General features: G+C 34.4%; 1 protein-coding gene across 4 annotated transcripts in view; it reads left to right on the top strand.

Moving 5' to 3' along the window:
- LOC106871923 (uncharacterized) overlaps positions 1-21,132 on the top strand; it is a 423,018-nt gene that overhangs the window by 254,014 nt on the left and 147,872 nt on the right. For all 4 annotated transcript variants that reach the window (XM_089361578.1, XM_089361580.1, XM_089361579.1 and 1 more), the window contains 4 exons: positions 9,857-9,979; positions 12,083-12,205; positions 16,702-16,824; positions 19,094-19,216. In XM_089361578.1, coding sequence (XP_089217704.1) covers positions 9,857-9,979; positions 12,083-12,205; positions 16,702-16,824; positions 19,094-19,216 — 492 coding nt within the window. The remainder of the gene's footprint in view (positions 1-9,856; positions 9,980-12,082; positions 12,206-16,701; positions 16,825-19,093; positions 19,217-21,132) is intronic.

The following is a 21,132-nucleotide window of genomic DNA, read 5'->3' as shown; positions in this document are numbered from 1 at the left end:
GTTACAATAAATGGTACCTGTGTCTGTGGAATATTCAACCACTTACATGTTAATTCAGGGGTAGGTAATTCAAATAAGTGAACAACTGAATTCTCATCATCAAATTATGGAGATCCTTTGAATGCATATTTACATCATCATCATCATCACCATTTAATGTCTGTTTTTTTATGATTGCATACATACATACATACATACATACATACATATATATACATACAAACAAACAAACAAACAAACAAACAAACAAACAAACAATATGGTGCCGTTAGCGTCAGACGTGCAGGTGTAGAGGACACTTTAAAATTACATTTTTCTTTCAGAATGTTTCCATCTACATTTATGCCAACTCCTCCAGCTTAAATCAGTAACTGGTTTATTTTTTTCCATTATGAATAAGAGAAACACCCTTTACTTGCCAACACAGCACTATTCAGACTGGATTCAAAAGAAATATACCTTATGCAATGAGTAAGTTCACTGGTATAATCATGGCTGAAATTGATAACACCATTACCAATGAAACAAGCACTACAGCACCAGTAAGCTATCTGAGAAGCCATAAGAACTTTGGATTTTGCATCTACTTTGATGCTATGAAAAAGCTTGTGAAGACCCTTCTATTGGATATATGAAGCAGTTAAAAAAAATACTGGGATGAAGTTCACCCTAATTTAAGAATTGTGAAACAATTTTGACAACAAGCATTCTTCTTTAGAAAAAGTGTCTTGCTTTAGCGATGTAAATCAATCTTCTCAAAAATAGAAACAGAACTGGTCAAACCTGCCAGAAAAGGGATCAAAAATAATGTAAACAAACTGTTGCCAGCATCATTAAATTTGTGTGCCTCTCCAAATGTAGCTGAGTCAATAGAGACAATTATGGAATATACTCAACTTAGAAACATTCTGAAACCACTGTTCCTAGGAAACTTGGATCTTTTCTGTTACTCTCGCAGTTTAAAGTTTTAATAAGTTTTAATGAATAAAGTGATGTGAAATAATAAAACAGACATGTTAACAATTTAAGAAAGAAAAATCCTCAATGAAATTTTTTTTTGTGAAAAATAGTAAAATAAACAAAGCAAATTGTACATTATACTACTGTAGTAATAGTTCAGTTCATGTGAACAGTACATTTTTTGTTGCAAAACTTAAAAAACAAAAGTGAGATACACTCTCAGGGTTTGTCAAACAAATTACAATTTTCATTGTCTCTTATGTCGCATAAACTCAGACATATGAGTCACCCACAGAACGGTGGGTCCTGCAGTATTGTTTATTCCCTCATTTTATACAAACCCACTTGTTGCATGCTGGTAATATCTTTCGAATTAATAAACTCAGCACTGTGGTTCACTGTTCTATGTCAAAAATTATAATCAATTTTAGGAATGTGAGAATAGGCTCTCCACATGTCACTCAAAATTGTGGATCCTGGAAGGATCAACTGTTGTATGCATTCCTCTTATGAGTCACAATTCTGATACGGCACCACGTAAAGCAAAACATGTCTGGTCTCATGACACACTTCTCCAAAAACTCAATGCCCAGGTAACAAATACCCTTCCTCGGTTATTTTTACATCTTGTGAAAACTGTTTTGTTTATCTTAACAATCTCCCCAGGACCACCTATCTGGGTTGTGGAGCTGTTGTAATTAGTTCAACACAAAACCAAACTGAAGTCCTTGACCCATGAATAAAGGTAAAATAGCAGTACACTCCTAAGAGGATGGGTGTCACCTTCCAACTATATATCTTTTCTGACAGGCACACACTTGCTGTATCTTTTTCAGGAGTAGACTACAACTTGGTTTATTACTATGGGAACAGGCACTAATGTATCTGTGGCTTTCAATTGGATAAAATTAACCAAAATTTTCAAACTTTAAAAGTTATTAACTTTTTATTTATTTATTTATTAACTTATGACCAAAATGAATTTCATTTCTATAATTAACATACAAAACTACATCAATACACCAAATTTGAAAATAATTGGAACAAAATTTTAAAAAATAGAAAATTGGGACAGCAACAAAAAACAATCTGATAGCTTTTCACTTTTTGAAATTATTGTTAAGTGATAGGTCATTCCTAATAAGATTTTAAAAAAGATTCAACAGCTCTAATGTTGAAAGTTATCAATGATCTTGCTGGAGAACACATGGAATCATGTGATGTTAATAACAGGAATACTAATACTCTCATATACACAGCTATACAAATCTGCAATGTAATTGGTAATGAAATTACTAAATGGAAACAACCTAGGTGGGAAACAAACCTTGAAGAAAACATCAACAATCTGTGCCATCATGTAGGATGATTAACCACGATAATAAAATGTAAGAAGGAAAATGAGTTTCCACCTCATCAGTTACATCTTATGAATAAATTAAGTAAACTCTGTGATGATTCTTTACACACCTAGCTCTTGAAAGAAGGTTAGTTGCTCTAAAGCACAAACTCAGGAAACTGAGCCAAAATCTTCACTACTACAGGTGAATTTTTGAATGAACCTACATAAATCACAAGTTTGCTTCTAACTCACAAAGGAGAGATGAGGAGGGAAAATATTACCATTAAGGAAGCTCCCACTCAAGATCTTGATTGATTCTAATTGGAAATCTGGGGCGAAAAAGAGATCTCAACCTTCATGCATCATGGCTAATTACAGTAAGGAGAGACCACTGTAGCAACATCAACAGTAAAACACATGCATTGATACTTTGACCATAGCTGTCTGCAAACTGTATCATGGGAGGGCACCTGCAAGGAGCCTAATAATTGGATATTGGTATAAGAGGCTGACATTTTATGGAAAACTATTAATATATATATATACAGAAGCACTATAGAAGGTCAAATTGACAAACCAAATTGGTTTACTATAGCATGGACAAATCTTATTGCCAAGAATGAAACCACCAAGTTGGCTGGAAACTATAGGCCCATTGCTTACCTAAAAATTGTGTATAAACTGTACATAAACTGCCTCAAATCTAACAACATAGTAACTGATGAGTAGGCAGGTGGAGAGAATGGAGTGTGGGGATGTGCTGAACAATTTTTTGATAAACAAAGCTATACTGTCTGAAGTTAGAAAAAATATCATAGGAGCCTTACAGCAGTATGGCTTCTTCATAAGAAAGCATTTGACTCTGTTCCCCACTTATGGCTGATGAAGTGTCTCTATTTGGCAAAAGTGCCTGCTATCTTAATTGCCGCCATCGAGAGGTCCACAAAAACTTGGGCAACAATTCTTACATATAGAACTGAGAGTGGGACAATTGTCTCCAATGTTACAAAGGGAATATTCCAAGGAGATAGTCTTTCTGTCCATTTTAGCATTAGACCATTATAATTCCAGATAGAAAAATTAAGCGGCTACATGCTAAGGTCTACAACTGTTAGAGATATTCATGTAACCCATAATTTCTTTGTGGATGACCTCAAGGTTTATGTTTTTTGCGGGGGGGGGGGCATTGATAACGTTTCTTTAAATGCTAACAATTTCTCTCCCCCCCCCAAAAAAAAAAATCTGGAATTAATAACAGCATTTCACTTGAAATAGGAATGAAATTTGGTCAATTAGTTGAATGTTGAATGGGGAAAATCAGTCCTCCTGAGTCAAAACCTATGCATCAATGGGCTTGCAATCTCTCCTGTCCCACACAAAGAATGCTACAAGTGCCTAGGCATGGATGAAAACTATCATACAATGGTACTGTGAATAAAGATAGAGTGACTCAAAATTATAAAATATTGCAGTTGGAACTCTCTTCTTATAGCAAGACAATATCCCACAATGCATATGCAATACCAGTGCTGATTCCAGCAGTTGGGTTACTTGATTGATCTGTAGAAGAAATCTACCCCATAGATGTTGAAGACTGCAAGATACTGACATCAAATGGAAATCTCCACAAGAATAATGATATCAACAGACTCTACCTAAGAAGAGATAAAGGAGGCAGAGACTTGAGGTCAGTGCAGAGAGCTTTTGGATGTCATATAGTTTCTCAGATGCCACTTGCTAAAGAACAATATCAAAAATAAATACTTTAATTTAGTAGTCAAAAGTAATGAGAACAATTTCTTATATGCTGGCAGTGAGCTCCTCAGGAAGCACTCTCTTCCTGATGACCTCCCATACAACCTCAAAACAGCTGGACTAACATAATATCTTAAAGAAGATCTAAATGTGAAACTCTCAGCATACTAAATAACACTATGCATGGACATGTTTCCCCAAAACTTGAAGAAGACAGTAATATCAACAGTAATATTGTGATCCCTACATCACATCAGACATCACACTTCAAAAGCTATGCTTTTGCAATCCAAGAACATGAGGTTGCTACAAAATATCTAATCAACAAAAGAGACAGTAAAGCCCTTGGAACTGCAAGATGCAGCCAAAAATGTAGATAATGTCATATTTCAGTGGAAGACATTAAACATGTGATTAGCAGATGCCCAAAAATGTCATCAGGGTACTATCTCCCAATGTGACACAACTTTGTTGAGAAAACAATATACAATGTCATTCAGAAAAAATACTTTCCTGGAATAAATAAGGAGCATCTCCTATTATTGGATACACAAGCATCAACTCAAGGAATACCAGTGGAACATTTCCATCAAAGCATTTGTCAAATGTAAGCACAACAGGCCGGATATTGTTGTTTGAGACTGACAAAACAAAGTATGTAGAGTCATAGAGGTTAGCTGTCCTGTTGATGTGAATATCTATTTGAAAATCAAAGTGAAAGAAGATAACTATAGACAACTGCTTTGAAACCTGCAGCTTCCAAATCCAGATTACAAATTTACATTTATACCAGTAGTAATTGGTACACTTGGTTTTGTGAGTAAATGTCTAATTGACAGTCTGGATAAACTAAGATTTCCATAAAAACAAATCAACCAACAAGCTCGCGCATTACAAATGCATTATGTAAGTGAGCAGTAAAAATACGCAAGCTTTTTTTAAAATTTAAAATGTGGCCTTGTTTTCATTGTCTACATTCCAATGATAGTGTTTTATATCCTTGTTAGAAACCAGCTCCTTCCTTAGAGGAAGAATTTAAATAGTTAAAAACAGAAGAGAACATACATAAGTCATTCTGAGTTATATTAATGGTAGTTGGATAAAGAGAGCCAAAAGAATGAATGATAAGATGAAGCATCATAGGAATTCATTACTGTCATCTGTAGAGAGGGAGCAAAGTGTCTGCAAAAAAAACATACTGGGCATTATTTGAAACAAAGATATACCTATCACTTAACTATAGGAGGCTCGATATAGAAAATAATCTTGATATATTTAATACTGTTGTTTTAGTTAGAAGGTAGTATTGGTATAACTTGCAAGCAGATGAAGGCAAGTGACAGGGTTGGTATTGGCTGTAGAAAATCTGCCTCAACTAATTAGTAAAAGGTAGTGTTATTACAGCTAGCTGCAGGTATGGCTGTGTGATTAAAAAGTTTCCTTCCCTGTCATGTGGTTTTGGGTTCAGTCTCACAGCATGGCATCCTTCAATTAAGGCCCCAAAACAGGCCAATACCTTGAGAGCTGATATGGTAGACAAAAACTGAAAGTAGTCTCTCATATAATGTATGTACTGTATTTTTTGATGAATAAGATACACCTATTTTTTTTTTTACCCCAAAACTTATATGCTTGTGCCATATACATCAAAGGTAAGAACCATCATCATCATCATCATCATCGTTTAACGTCCGCTTTCCATGCTAGCATGGGTTGGACGATTTGACTGAGGACTGGTGAAACCGGATGGCAACACCAGGCTCCAATCTAAATTTGGTAAGAATAATATATATATTTATTTATAATGTTATAATAAAACCACAAATCTTGCTAAATACAGCTACCCAGGGTTTTCTGGTCAAAATAATAATTTATTTCACCATTTTTCAAACCGAGAACAAGACCATTTGTCAGTTGTCTTTTGAGCAAATGACAGTTAAACAAGAGACACTGGTAAGGAAGAAGGCAAGGAAAAAAAAAAGACATTTGAAATTTAACAAGATGTATTTCTTGAAATGCAGACATACCTTTTGGGGAGTATTATATGTTTTTAAAAGAAAAATATTTAAACACTATCTGCTCAAAAGACAACTGACAAATGGTCTTGTTCTCAGTTTGAAAAGTGGTAAAATAAATTATTTTGACCAGGAAAACCTGGGTAGCTGTATTTAACAAGATTTGTGGTTTTTATTAAAACATTATCTTTATTCTCTTTGCTGATCAAGTGCTTTTCTACATGTTGAAGCCTTACACATAATTATATATATATATATAAACAGCAGTATATGACAATGATGATGATGATGTATGGTATACACATGCTCTATGGTAGATATATGTAGATAAGAATGCATTCAGTTCAACTATATTTATATCAATAGAAATATTTTTCTTTTAAAAACATATAAATGCTCCCTGAAATGTTTTTTAAAATATATTATAGTAACAAATGACAGTAAAAGAGCTTGTAAATTACACAGTGTAGAATAAGGCCATTTTCAATATTGATGAATTTCTGGCCTAATTTTTAACAAAAAAAAAATTGTTTCTGAGTACTTGCCTTGGATTTCAAATGCGCTTTGTGGTTGACCAATCAAAGTGCTTAATGCAATTAGTGTTGGCAACCACCTAATCATTTTTTTAAATTTTGTTAGCTACTTGGCTGTCTGGTATGTGCTTACCATCAGTTGGATGCATAACCGGAAGCCAAAGTGTCTAAAACATAGAAAGCAAAATAGTTTGTTACTTCATTTTTTTTTGTTTTACCTTTTCATACCCTCAGGATATCTAAAGAAAAGAGACTATCATACATAACTAAATTCAAATTAAGTGTAATTAATTATAAAAACAAAAAAAAAAAGAGATAAAAAGTCACATGGAAATAGAGCTTCGGAAAGACATTCTGGTTTTCTACTAGCTAGTAAAAAATAAATAAATGATTTGTTGTTAACTCAGTCAAGAAGAAAAATTGAAAATTGTTAAAAGTGATAAATGCAATTTACAGCAAGGAAAAAAGCAAAATGATAAGGTCTTATATATACATATTTAATATATTAAATGGGTTGTGGATTTGAGAAGGCAAAGACTATCTGTTTCTACAAATATAGTAACTTGTGTCACAAAGAGGATCACATACTTTTTGTCTTTTACTTGTTTCAGTCATTTGACTGCAGCCATGCTGGAGCATTGCCTGGAAGAATTTTAGATGAATAAATCAACCTCAGTGCTTTTTTTTTTTTATTTTAAACTTGGTTTTATTTGTCTCTTTTGCCAAACCACTAAGTTATGGGGATGTAAGCACACCAACACCAGTTGTCAAACAGTTAAGAAAAGGAGTTTCATTTGAATTGTGCCCCATAGCAAACATGGATGAAACTCTGTTAACATTGGATGTTCCAAGCCATAGAGCAACTGATGTAAAAAGCACTAAAACAATTACTGTAAAGACTGCTGAAATCATATCTTGTTGTATAGAAGGAGCTAAATTACCACCAGTGTTGATATAACTACAAGCTAGTACTGGTATAAGTCAGAAGATAGTGTTCGTGTGGCTAGGAGATAATTTTTATATAGCTAGAAGGTAGTGTTGCTATGCCTAGACTGTAGTGTTGATCTAGCAAGCAGGTAGTGTTAGTATAGCAACAAGATAGTGCTTGTTGAGCTACAAGATAGTATTAGTATAGCTACAAGACAGCATTCGTATATGGAAGGTAGTATTTGTATAGCCTGTAGTGTTGGTATAGTTAGGAAGTAGTTTTGATACAGCTAGGATGTATTACTGAAATAGCTAGAAGCAAGTTTTACCATGGCTAGGTAGTAATGTTGGTATAGCTTGAAGGTAATAATGATGGTAAAGGTTAGAAGATAGTGTTTGTGTGGCTGGAATGTAGTGTTGGTATGTCAAGAAAGCTGCTTTGATCTAGCAAGAGGCTACAGATCTAGTTTTTTTTTTCATTCACAAAATATGCAGTTTTTAAAAGGAAGTAAAAAATCTGAAAATCAGCTATAATAATGTAGCCTTCCAGTCGCATTGCTTTGAAAGTATGATATTGTGGAGAAAAAAGTTACAGAGGTTTAAAAATTGAAAAAAACTGGATATTTTTAGCCAATAGCAAGACAGAAATGTTCTGCGTTTAGCAGAGCAGTGTCAACTTTAAGGTTGTACCCTGTGAAATTTATATTTTATCATCTAACCTGTTCCTTGTGGATTTCTAAATAACCAGAAATACCTAATAAAATCAACATGTATCATCTCACTGTTTCTTTTGTCTCTTCATTGATTGTATGTTTTATCATTTTTTTAAAATTTGTTATATTAATATATTTGTCTGCATGTGTTTACTTTATGCCTATTTCAAGTGTTATGTATACCTGCCATGTATTTATGTACATCATTAATATATAAGTGCATGTGTGTGTGTGTGTGTGTGTGTAAAGGGGTGTCTGTCTCCAAAACTTTAAAATTGAGTAACGTTTTCATGCTGGGATTTGTAAAGTACGATAAGAATAACACTGGTCAACAACGAATTTGTCCCAAGGAAAAGAATACCTGTATCTTATATGTTTTGCATGCAGAATTCAAAAGTAATGTCAAATTATTTGTATCACCCACAGTTTCTCTGTTCATGTTATGTGTGCTAAATTTCAGTTAAGCTGTTGAAATGTGAAACTAACATTTTAAGAAATACTCCTAATTTAACATTTTATGAATAGAATTAACCTAGTGAAATCATAAATCCAACTATCTGAGTCAATGAGTCCCAAAAATATATGAGATGAAAAATAAGTAAAAATACTAAGTGTGAAAAATCAACATAAACAAATGTGGCACAGACAACAGTGAACCACAACATAGCATGTGGTTGCCATGGTAACAAGCTGCTAATGTCACGCTGTCTGTTGATTGGCTAAAATTAGCCAAATTTCCCATAACATCAGATTCTTTAATTTACAAGATTCGTTGGTCATAATCAAAATTCAGAGTTGTATCAATACACCAAAATTGAAAGCAATCTGAGCAAAATTAAGGGAGTGCCATTTTGTGAATGAGAAAGACTAGATCCGCGGCTAATATTAATATGGCTACAAGGTACTGTTGATATAACTAGAAGTACTGTAAATATTGTGTCCTCATACATTATATAATAATTTGATTTAAGTAACCTTGTGGGATGTTTTGGTGAAATACACAAAAAGTAAACTCAATCTCTTGAGCTTGTTGTTGTTTAGTTTCAAGTTAACTCTGATCCAGCAAGCCAAGGATCTCAGGCATTTTAACTTTGACCTTTGACCTGCTTATTTTGTGGGTGAAGTATCAAATATTTATCTCTCCCTTTTCCAGAATGACTGTTTGCTAGTTGTGAGATATTTGATTACTGTGTGTAGCATGTCATGGGGTGATACAGACAGTTGCTCACTTGTTCACAACCTGCCAGAGCAATCTGGTAGACCAGGGTACAGTGAGATAGCCAGGTTCAATGAAGCAACTGCATTCTGTGACTGAACGCTTTTTTGCTAAGAACCCCAACAGTGTGGTACCTAAGTTATAAATGGTGTCAATACTCAGCTGGTGTAAGACAGTGAATATGTCATTTCAATTAGTCATTATGCTTGAACTCCAGTCCTCAATGGTATGATATTCTTACATTCTTTATGATTAAAGATATAAGAAAAGATAAAACAAATCTACAATTTTCTACTTTCTAAATCTGTTCTCTCATTCAGAGAAAATTCTGACCACAGAGCAATACTTTTTTTTATTGTTATGAGTTTTATATTAATATTTCTTTTTCCCCTCAGATGTAAATGAATGTGCCAAAGAAAATGACGGATGTTCACAGATATGTGTAAATACTGTCGGTAGCAGCTACTGTGCCTGTTCTCATGGTTTTAAATTGAAGCCAAATACCAAAGATTGTACTGGTCAGTAAAATACTTGTAGTCAGATTAACTTGCAAGTTTTATTGTTTGCTAAACCAATAAATAGGTCCAACAAAATGAAAAATACCAAAACTTCTTTCTCAAGATAATTTTCTTTTCCTTTATGTTTGTGTCCTCATTTATGGTTTTTAGCCAAATACATCATTTGGAGATTGTTATTGGTCTATATGTTTATATATTCAGCAATGTGTGTGTGTGTATGAGTGTGTGTGTGTGTGTGTGTGTGTGTATGTAATTATAGATACACACACACACACACACTTATATATATATATAAGTATATATAGTATATATATATGTATATATATATATATATATATATATATATATATATATATATATATATATATATATATATATATATATATATATATATATATATATATATATGTATGTATATTTGCATGTAAGTATGGGCATCTCTCTCTCTCTCTCTCTCTCTCTCTCTGTATACACACACATACATACAAATATACACATATTTGTATTCACTTATATGTATATTTATGAAATATATTGTGTGTGTGTGTGTACATATACTTTGCATGCAGGCATACACACACACACACATGTATGCATGTATGTATATATGCAATATACATACATAAATATACATATATACATGCATAAATAGATAGATATGCACACACACACACACACACACACACACACACACATATATGCATAAACATATATGTACATCCACACAAATGATTTTCTTTTTTTTAAATAAATTCAGAAATAAATATACATATTTAAAAGAAGGAAAGAAATTAAATATTTAGTAAAAACTATAACTCATTGTGTTTTTAAAAATGTGTTAAGTGAACCTTGAAATTGAAAAATATAAATATAAATAAATAACGACTTACTCCCTTTTCATTTTTGTACTTTTTGATTTTGTTCTGTAAATGGTAAAATTTGAAAAAGTTTATCTTCATGCACCAAGTTATTCTATTATCTTTATCAGTGTTTCTATATGAAAGAGGTGTTAACTCTTTTAAAGTTCTCTTCTTTTAGAACTTCTATCCTCTACTTCAGTTTTTCTAGTCTTGAAAAATTTTTGACCAATGTATTCAACAATTACCACTCTTCTTTAATTTCCCTGTACAAACACACAGACACACCTAAATAGCTTCAACATAGTTGTAACGAAGACTAACACTAAAACCACCTTAATAGTTACTTCTGTGGTTATTATTACAAATCAGAATTCTCTGTCTTTTGATTTTAAGCGTCTTTAATCCTGCTCATGATGTCATGTAGTGGGATTGAACCAGTGGCAACATGCTTGTGGTGTGAACTTTTTAACCATACCTTTTCTTGGTAGTCCATACGTGTCTGATGATGACAGAGTCTGTGTTCTTGGCAATGAAAGCAAATGTGACTTAGCAGTCCAAAACTGGAAACACACAGGCACCTACAGATGTTACAACAATAGTCTGTTGCCAACCCTGTGACATCTGTCTCTTGCAACAGTGAAACGCTGGTCCTCTTCAAGGGCAGCTGCTGCTGGTGAGGTGAGAAGCCATGCTAATCTGTCTGCAGCAGAGCTCATGAAGTTCACGTGGGCCAATGCCACTCCATTTCAGGTTGCTTTTCAGAGTGTTCTCAGTTTAAGCCTTCGTTGTTTGAGTGAGCCCTGTGTAAGTCCTGCATGAACTTATTATACAAAAGCCTACATTATTCATCTGAGCCAAGGAAAAGAGATTTGTAATTATAAAAAAGAAGAAAAAAAAAAGAAAAACGGAGAATCTAATTCTTTCTCCCCACTTATCTTAACTACTTTCTTGGTTAGCAACAACTTTTGTCTCCCATGTAAATTATCTTCATTTGTACATTGACAAGGCAATTATAATCAAACTTCTCAGTAAAACTGGATACTCAATTTGCTCTTGGAGATACTTCTGACTGTTATGGAATAGTTTATGAATAGATGTGGACATGGTGGCTTATTCACATATCATCATGTAAATTGTTAAGTTCAAGTTCCTCCTGTTGACAGTTAACTCTTCATGCACCAACCCCATCAAATTGGTATAAATAAGATTTAATATTTCTCAAACCTGTTATTTCTTTGTTTAGACATCAATGAGTGCGAAGATAATTACATCTGTGATGATATTTGTATCAATAACAATGGATCATTTGAATGTTTCTGTAACAAAACTGGTTTCATCCTACACAGCAACAGAAGATCATGTATTGGTAAGTTATTTGAGCCTTTTCTTATCCATCCTCTAACTGATTCATCAATTTTATGTATTTTAGTGTTTTAATTATAGACGATCTATGCAATTAGAAATTCTTGAACTGAATATACTATATTAAATATGTTTGATACAGTTTCAAGGGAATTTGAAAGAATGGTGTTTAGCTCCTGTTTCAAAGCTTTAGATTGATAAGAATCAAATCTTCTCTTGTAGTACTATATCTAAGTGTTAGTTTAACAATATCACATCTACTCAACTAGCTACACAAACCATATCAGTGAATTAGTTATACAATACTATATCTGTATGCAGGTTATATAGTACTATATCTATTCAGCTAGTTATACAGTATCATATCTCTTAGATGGTTATTAGATAATATACTTGTATCTATTAGCTGATTATACTGTACCAAATCTATATGTTCTGGTTATGCAGCACCATTTCATTGAGCTGGTTATATAAAACACATCAATTAGCTGGTTATAAAGTATATCTTTGAGGTGGTTCTACAGTACCATTTATATTAACATGTTATACAATGGTATATCTTTAAGCTGATCATGCAATACAATAATCACTCAGATGATTATACAATACCATGATGACAGGGTGGAACATAAAGATCTCCCACATTTTGAATTGATATAAAAAAAGAACACAACTATCTAGGAAAAAACTGATTATATTTCTAAAAAGTACATAAAACATAGTTTTGTTTTAATGGGTTTGACAAATGGCAGCTGTTGTTGGCAATACATTGATGGAGTCATTCCTAAAAGTTCTTCATGACTCTCCATGTCATCTCAGGTGGAATTGCATCAATTTCATCTCTGATCCCTTCCTTCAAATCCTCAAGAGTTTGAGGACAATGTCAGAAAACCTTTTAAAACCTTTAAGTATTCCCAAAGGAAAAAGTCACAAGGGCTTAAATTTTGCAAGGGCTTGCCAGCCACCCCACATCTCCCCTTAAAGAGACCAAATGCCCTGGAAACATTTCCCTTAGCACTCTTAGTGAATGTCATGCTGTGTGAGCTGTGGCCCCATCCTGTTGAAACCACAGACGTTCTGTGTCCAAATCGTCCAGTTTGGGGTGCAGAAAGGCCTCCAACATTGCAACATATCAGTCAAAGGTAACAGTTACTGTTGCACCACCTTCTTCAAAAGAGTGCAGGCTGATCACACCATAGCTAGCAACTGCACACCAAACAGTTATGTGAGGAGAGTGAAGTAATCATTGGTGGAGTTCATGAGGATTATGTTCAGCCCAGTAGCGAAAATTCTGCTTGTTTCCAGCTCCATTGATATGGTATTGAGCCTCATTGGTACTCAGAAGAAAAGCTGCAGCAGAAACTTGTGCAAGAATATTCACACATACAGCTCTGCAGTTGTTATGACCTGTCTCAGTTAATTCTTGAACCAACATCATTTTGAAAGGATGCCGTTTCTAATTGGCATGCAGAATCCTCCTCAAACTCTAGTTCTCTGCTTATGAGTGGAATGCTTTGGTGATAGCTGAATGGATGCTCTTACTGTTGCCACATTTTCTGGAGTTGTAACGGTCTTAGGTCTGCCAGGCGATTTTCTTTACAGTGTAGATCCAGTTACCTGAAAGTTAGAAATCCAAAGCAAAACTGTTTTCTCATCTGATACAGATGCATTTGGACTGTGCGTGAAAGTGTCTATGGAACTCTCGCTGCCTCTCTATTACAGAGTGTTTTTTTTATAATATAACGAAGTCACGATGTTCACTGATCCAACTCATGATGGGTTCTGAAAATTATAGAGAAATTGCTATGATAATTGATGCAGAAAATGAAATGAAAATAACAGAGTCTAGCCTACTGAATAAGACCTGCTCCACCTCTCTACCACCACTTGTTTAAGCTGCTTCTCTAATATGTGCTAGTTATATAGTACCAAGTATTATTTGAGCTGGTTATACAAACCCATATCTACTGGATGGCTCTGAGCTGGTTATACAATACTAAAACTACTCAGTTAGTTCACTCATGCATTTAAAGGACAAGGAAGAATTGTGAAATCTTTACAGTATATTACAATAGTTGTCATTGTTGTCATAGCAAAACTAATTAAACACTAAAGACCAGATAGCCATAGTTGAGTGTTACCTATCTGTTCCTATTGGGTATTTTGTCTGTAGTGTTATATTCTCTGAACCTACCTAATTCAACCCATCTGCCTCTGATCTCTCTGTGGTATAATATTTCCTTGATTCAATTTATAGGACTATGGCTATTTATGTTATGACATACCTAGTGAAATGATTTCTAAATTGCAAATAAAAGTAATTATGGGAAATGCTATATTGTGATGTTCAGGCCTTTCCCAATAACATTGTTTAAAAGCTGGTTTGATCTAACTACTACAAGCAAGTAAACAAGGTTCTGCCTTGTTGAAAGCTAGGTATTGATCATATTTCATGCCTTAGTGATTGATATTCCATCTGTAAGACATCTATTGCAGCTAATCATGTCACTCTATTTAGCATTTCATATTAAAAGTATTAACATTGGTAAGTAGTTGAGAGGTTTGCTAAAAGATTTTCAGCTTATGTGTTAGCATAAGCAAGTGAATTAGAAAATGATACTAGGGACTGGAGATAAACTAGATATGGTTAATTCAAGAAGTACATTGTTGTGCAGTTGGAATAGAGAATATTTTGCAGAAATGAATATCATTCCTCTTTCGTTTTCAATAAAGAGTATTATACAAACTGTTAGTCCTTACCTCAGCTAATCGTACAGCAATATACAACAAAGATTTTATTTCCAATCTGATTCACATGGACACAGTCATTGGATTATATATTCTGATGATTCTCTTCATTTGGTTTGTTTGGAATTGCCATACATAAAAAGAAAATAATTTAGGAATGATTTCCAAAACAATGTGCTTCTCTTAAAAAGAGGTTTGGGTAAAATATTTTGTTTGGAGTCTGATGTTGATCACATTATACAAGGTGATGATGAGGGGGCACTACTAATGATAGTTACAGATCTTGTGGCAAAGAAGATGAAGATCATAAAAGAATCAATAGAGTGAACAGCAGCAGTAGCAGCAGCTGTTGTTTATCAGGTTTTAGGTGAGACCAGCATTAGTTTGGAAATTTTAGAATAGCAGTGGTACAAATAAAGAAGACAAAATCTAGCTGTGCATTGCATGTTCTTGTTTAACCCCTGGTCAACTTGCATCAAACAGACATAGAATGTTGATCAAATAAGTAGGCACAATCAAATAGTTGTTGTAACTGTTGTTGTCATCATTGCCATAGCAAAGCTAATTAAACACTAAAGACAAGACAGCCATAGTTGGGTGTTACCAATCTGTTCCTAATGGGTATTTTGTCTGTAGTGTTATATTCTCTGAACTTGCCTAATTCAACCCATCTGCCTCTGATCTCTCTTTGTGGTATGTTTCCTTGATTCAATTTATATGACTATGGATGTTGTTCCAGATATACTATTGCCTTACAAGTTAACAAACATTCTACAATGGTTTATTGTTCAGAGGACAATGTGACTGAATGTGTTGAACTTTTCTCTCTGTACAATGAATGTGTGTGGCACCTGTCGGCTCTTGTGGTCATAACAGTGGAAGTGGATGAGGTGGACTCAATAGGAGAATGATGTACCAGTAATTGTGTGTCTCCCAGGACATTGTTTGGGGTTATTAACATTGCTTTTATTTTCCTTCATATATGCTTTTTATGTTTGTTTGCATGATGTAGGAAGGAGAGTATTAGGGTTGTGTTGTAAGAAGGTGGAATTGCAGATGAATCTGTGTGTTAAAGGGGTAATTGCACACACAGTGCCAGAGACAGTGAGAGTTGGAGCTTTTACTACAGTAACAAATGGCTTAAATGGTTCCTCTTCAATAATGATAAGGAACTTATTGTATACAGTGCTCAGGTGCACTACAACTCATCAGAAAAAGTAACAAAAACTACATGAACAGTACATAGAATATGCACAGGAAGTGAACAGGGAATAAATCTATAATAAAGAAAAAAGCAGGTGTGGTGGGACACCTGTTTGCAAATTTCAAGAAGCATGGAAGTTTTGAAGGATGTAGTATTTTGACTGCTAACAATTGATGCAGGTAGTTTATTCCATGCTTTAGCAATTCTATGTGTGAAAAAATATTTCTGAAAGTCATGGGTACTGTGTTGTTTTTGGATCTTGTAAGCATGTCCATTTGTGTTAGTTTGGATCGTCTTTAATTTCCAGTGTGTTTGCTTTTTTGTATTAGTGGTCTGTGGCTATGGACTGTATGTGAGCAGCTCCTGGTGATGTAAAGTATGCTGTGTTTGTTCTCTTTGTAGAGTTTGTTGAGTCTCAGATGACAACCAACTCTCTCTTGGGTTGATAGATCAGTGTGTCAAATGAGAAACAAACCCTCTCCGACACGTTTATTGCAGCTCTTATGGTTTATATAATGAGCAATATTATTTTTGCTTTCTAATTTCAGATATCAATGAATGTTTCGTGAATAAAAGTATCTGCCATCAGGCCTGCGAGAATACGCAGGGCTCTTACCGTTGTTACTGTATGACTGGATATACCCTAAGTGAAGACGGATACACCTGCGAAGGTAGGAATATTAGTTAGTGCTGTTGCAACTTAGTCACAGATCATTCCTGTTGATCAAACCTAGAATCCAAGACATTCCAGGCATAACTGTTCCCTCTTATTTCTCATTCACATATAAGATTATCAAATGTGTCGTTCCTTTTCTAAAATGGCAGTCAAGCAATTGAAGAGAGGTTTTCCTGTCATGTTGAGTGACTATATCACAGATATTTCATTTGCTTCAAGAATATAAGGTATTTTGGGGTGGATAATACTAACTACCAGATAAAATGTTATTTCATACCAAGATTTGTGCTTGTAACCAGTTGTCTCCAATGATTAAACTCTTATCAACTTCGACTGAATGGGCCTATATTCAGATGCATTTCAGTCATAACCATTCCATATTTTTTGTTTGCCTAGAACTATATTAACCCATGTGTTTTTTCCCATTTTTAATACAATAGTGTGCAGTTTGGAGGAAACGTGACTGCTGTTTCTAGCAGGTCAAGTGACCATGAAGGAATTCCCTTGTTGATTCAACCAGTTCTGTGTAGTCTGAGATAGGGATGGTGATGGTGGTGAGGTTGTCATTAATGTTGTACTTGCTATGGCTGTATTTAAAGAAAGGAATTAATGACATCTAAACAGACCAGTATTACTGGCTGAGTTGAGAATGTAACCTGTTTCAGATAAAAAATTGAAAGTTCATATATTGTCACTAGTACTGCATAACATCCCCTTGGAAAGATACATTCATTCATCGTTATCATCATCATCATCATCCTTTAATGTCCATTTTCCATGGTGGCATGGGTTGGACAGTTTGACTGGAGCTGCCAAGGTGGAGAGTTGCACCAGGTTCTAGTTCTAGTCTGATTTGGTATGGTTTCTACGGCTGGATGCCCTTCCTAACACCAACCACTTTACAGTGTGTGGTAGGTGCTTTTACTGTTGCACTGGGACAAGTGCTCTTACATGGCACTGGCACGAGTGCTTTTATTATGGTACCAGTACAGGACTCTTGCAGGCCATTCCTCTTCATCAGGGAATGTGGTCTTCTTGGGTACAACAAGACACCTGGTATCTTGGTCCTTTATCATCTCATCTGAAGAGTTCAGCATCCTGGGTCACCCTTCAGAACTTCAGTTCTCCATAATGTGGATAGTTACCATGTATAAGTATTAGTTCACTTGCTTAACCTCTATGTAAATTTTATGTATTTCCTTAGCTTGCAGTTCGTTCATTTTACCCTTGTTTTTTTTTCATACTGGCGTAGGTTAGATGAGAACTTATTTGAAGTAGTATTTTATGACCAGATGCTCTTCCTGTCACCAACTTTTACCAGTTTTTTTAACTAAGGGACTTTTTTTTCCCACTTAACTTCAAAAGCACACAAGTACGAGATATTTTGTTCACGGAGACTGTAAACATAACATCAATGTTTTATGCTCAGATGGTCTCATGTGAAGAAGAACAAGTGGCATTTCTGCACAAAGACACATGCACACTCATGCATGCACACGTGCATATACACATGCACAGATGCACATGACAAGCTTCTGTAAATTTTTATGTCTTGCAGCTCCAAGGTGTTACTTGGTCTGAGACAAGTGGAAGATACTTACTTAAGGTGCAATACAAATCAAACTGAACCTGAGGTCATGTGATTGCAAAGTTGGCTTAATCATATATCTATGTTTGCATCTATGCAGTGTGTGTGTGTGTGTGTGTGTGTGTGTGTGTGTGTGTGTGTGTGTGTGTGTGTGTGTGTGTGTATTGTTGTGAAGAGGTTGCCTATTTAAGCATAATTTTATCCTTTAATATTACTCTAATATTTTCTCTTTTAATGTCATTGATTTCATGATATGAACTTGGATAATAAATATTACTACTAGTCAGGGCCGGTACTAGGAAGTGCAGGGTCCAAATAGAGAATCATCAGTGAGGCCCTCTATTCTACATTAACTGAAGATTGATGTTTTATGCTTTGTGTAGCATTCCACTCATGGCCAAAATGCCACAAAGATATACAAAAATTCATCATGGTAGTCTCCACTCGAGCATGTGTGCAGGGCCCTCACTTGGTGTGGAGCCCAATTTGAACAAGTCTTTCTAATTAGCTTAAAACCAGCTCTGCTACTAGTAGTACCCATCACTACATTACATCAAATGTCACTAGGAAATTTGGACCCAGATCTGTAAACTAATAAAGTACAAGTCAGTTCTATGTAATACCTGCAAAGAAATTGTACATAAAATAAATATCTGCAATGTTATTTGGTTTCCAGATGTTGATGAGTGTGCTTCAAACAAAACTCATGGCTGTTCCAGTATCTGCGTTAATATTCTTGGTTCTTATCAATGTGATTGTCCCAGTGGCTACCAAGTGTCAAGTGGAACATCCTGTAGCAGTAAGTGTTTGTTATTTTTTTTTTTTTTTGTTTTATTGCTATTTAGTATTATAGTTTGCTTTTTTGACCCTGTATAATCTTTCTTTTCATGAAAAGTATCCTGAGTACAGCATCTGGATGATCAAATTTATGATGTTGATCATAAAATCATGTCCCCAAAAGTAAATTTTAAGTTAACATAGATCTATTTAGAGGGCAAGAATTACAAGTTCATTTTCACCTTGGATGATATAATAACATGTTTTGATGAAGACTTGTTATTTAAACTATTTCTGTAGTTGTCCTTAAACAGGAAATATTGTTTCTCTCAAACTACTTAACAGGAAAATAGGTGCCAGTTACACTTCAATGTGTTATAGTTGAGGCTAAAATGCTTTTGAGCCATTCTAATATTTTTTAAAAAACACATCTATTTCATGAATATATATATATATATATATATATATATATATATATATATATATATATATATATATAAACATTTATGGGTTCATCACACCTATAGACTTTTGAGGAAAAAACTGATAAATCTTTTTGCATACCACAGTACTCCATAAAGATGGTGCTTATCTCCATACATCATGGCGGAGAAGACACCAGTTTTTTTGTAACTGATTTGTATTCTTGATATTAAGGTGAAGTGAGCTATGCAGAATTAAATGTCTTGCTTGAGAAAAAACTAAAGAGTCTCAAATAAAACATAGCAGATTTGAAATTATGATCAATGTGTTGGCAGTGCAGTATCTGCTAGTTAACTATTTCATTTCTCTATAAAATCTTTTATATTTCATAAATATGGTAGAGGATATCTTTAAACTGGTTCAGGTATCATATTCTGTGGCCGAGACAACATTGGGCTGAAAACTTTTTAGCTATCATCATTGTTGTCGTCATCATCATCATAATTGTCATCGTCGTTGGTGTCATCATCATCATCATCATCTAATGATGGCATATTAGTTATAGTCTTGTCTTCTAGGTTCTGAGTTCAAATCTCAGTGGAGTTAAAACTATACTTAACATGAGTTTTTGATATAAATATCAGTGAGACATACTATTATAGTTTCCTTGCAGATTGGCTTTATCTTGTGAAAAGAGAAGAAATCTATCCTAGAGTAACTTCCATTACATTCAGAAATGATATTTTTTCTTCCATATGAAGCAGACTCTAGGTACAGGACATGCATAAGAAAATACTTGATGTTCGCCCACAAATTTGACACAAAAGGGATGAAGCAGTGAAATAATATTTTGGCACAAGGCCAGCACTTTAGTGGGAGAGGATAAGTCAGTTACTGTGATCCTAGTTGCTCAACTGGTACTTATTTTATTGACCCCCAAAAAATGAAAGACAAAGGGGCCACAGTAGAATTTGAACTCAGAATGTAAAGACAGATGAAATGCTGCTAAGTACTAACAATTCTACCTCCTTGCCACCTTCAGCAGTGAAATTATATTGATAGAATTATAAACCCTAAGCCTAGACAGACATTCTTTTACTGAGTCATTACTGAACATGCTCAGTTACTGTTTATATTAGCCGCTAACTATGGTCATTTGCCTTTCTTGGTTCGTGCTGTATCCTTTAATCATCTGCCTGGGATAAAAAAAACCTAATTAGTAAAAATTCTAAATATAGTAAGCATATTATTTATAACACTTTTGAACTTCATATTAAAGTAGTGAAACAACAGCAACAACTACAGTAAGACTAACTACATGAACAGGGAGTACATGGAGAGAGAAAAAAAGATTACTACTACTACTACTACTACTACCACCACCACCACCACCACCACCACCACCACTACTACTACTACTACTACTACTACTACTACTACTACTACTACTACTACTACTACTACTACATTCTGTTCTCATAATCCATTCTGCTATATTTTACTTGCTCAAACCCT

The sequence above is a fragment of the Octopus bimaculoides genome, chromosome 13 (genome assembly GCF_046866305.1).
Source record: "Octopus bimaculoides isolate indiv1 chromosome 13, ASM4686630v1, whole genome shotgun sequence".
Lineage (NCBI taxonomy): Eukaryota > Metazoa > Mollusca > Cephalopoda > Octopoda > Octopodidae > Octopus > Octopus bimaculoides.
This window is presented reverse-complemented; position numbering and strand designations above follow the sequence as displayed.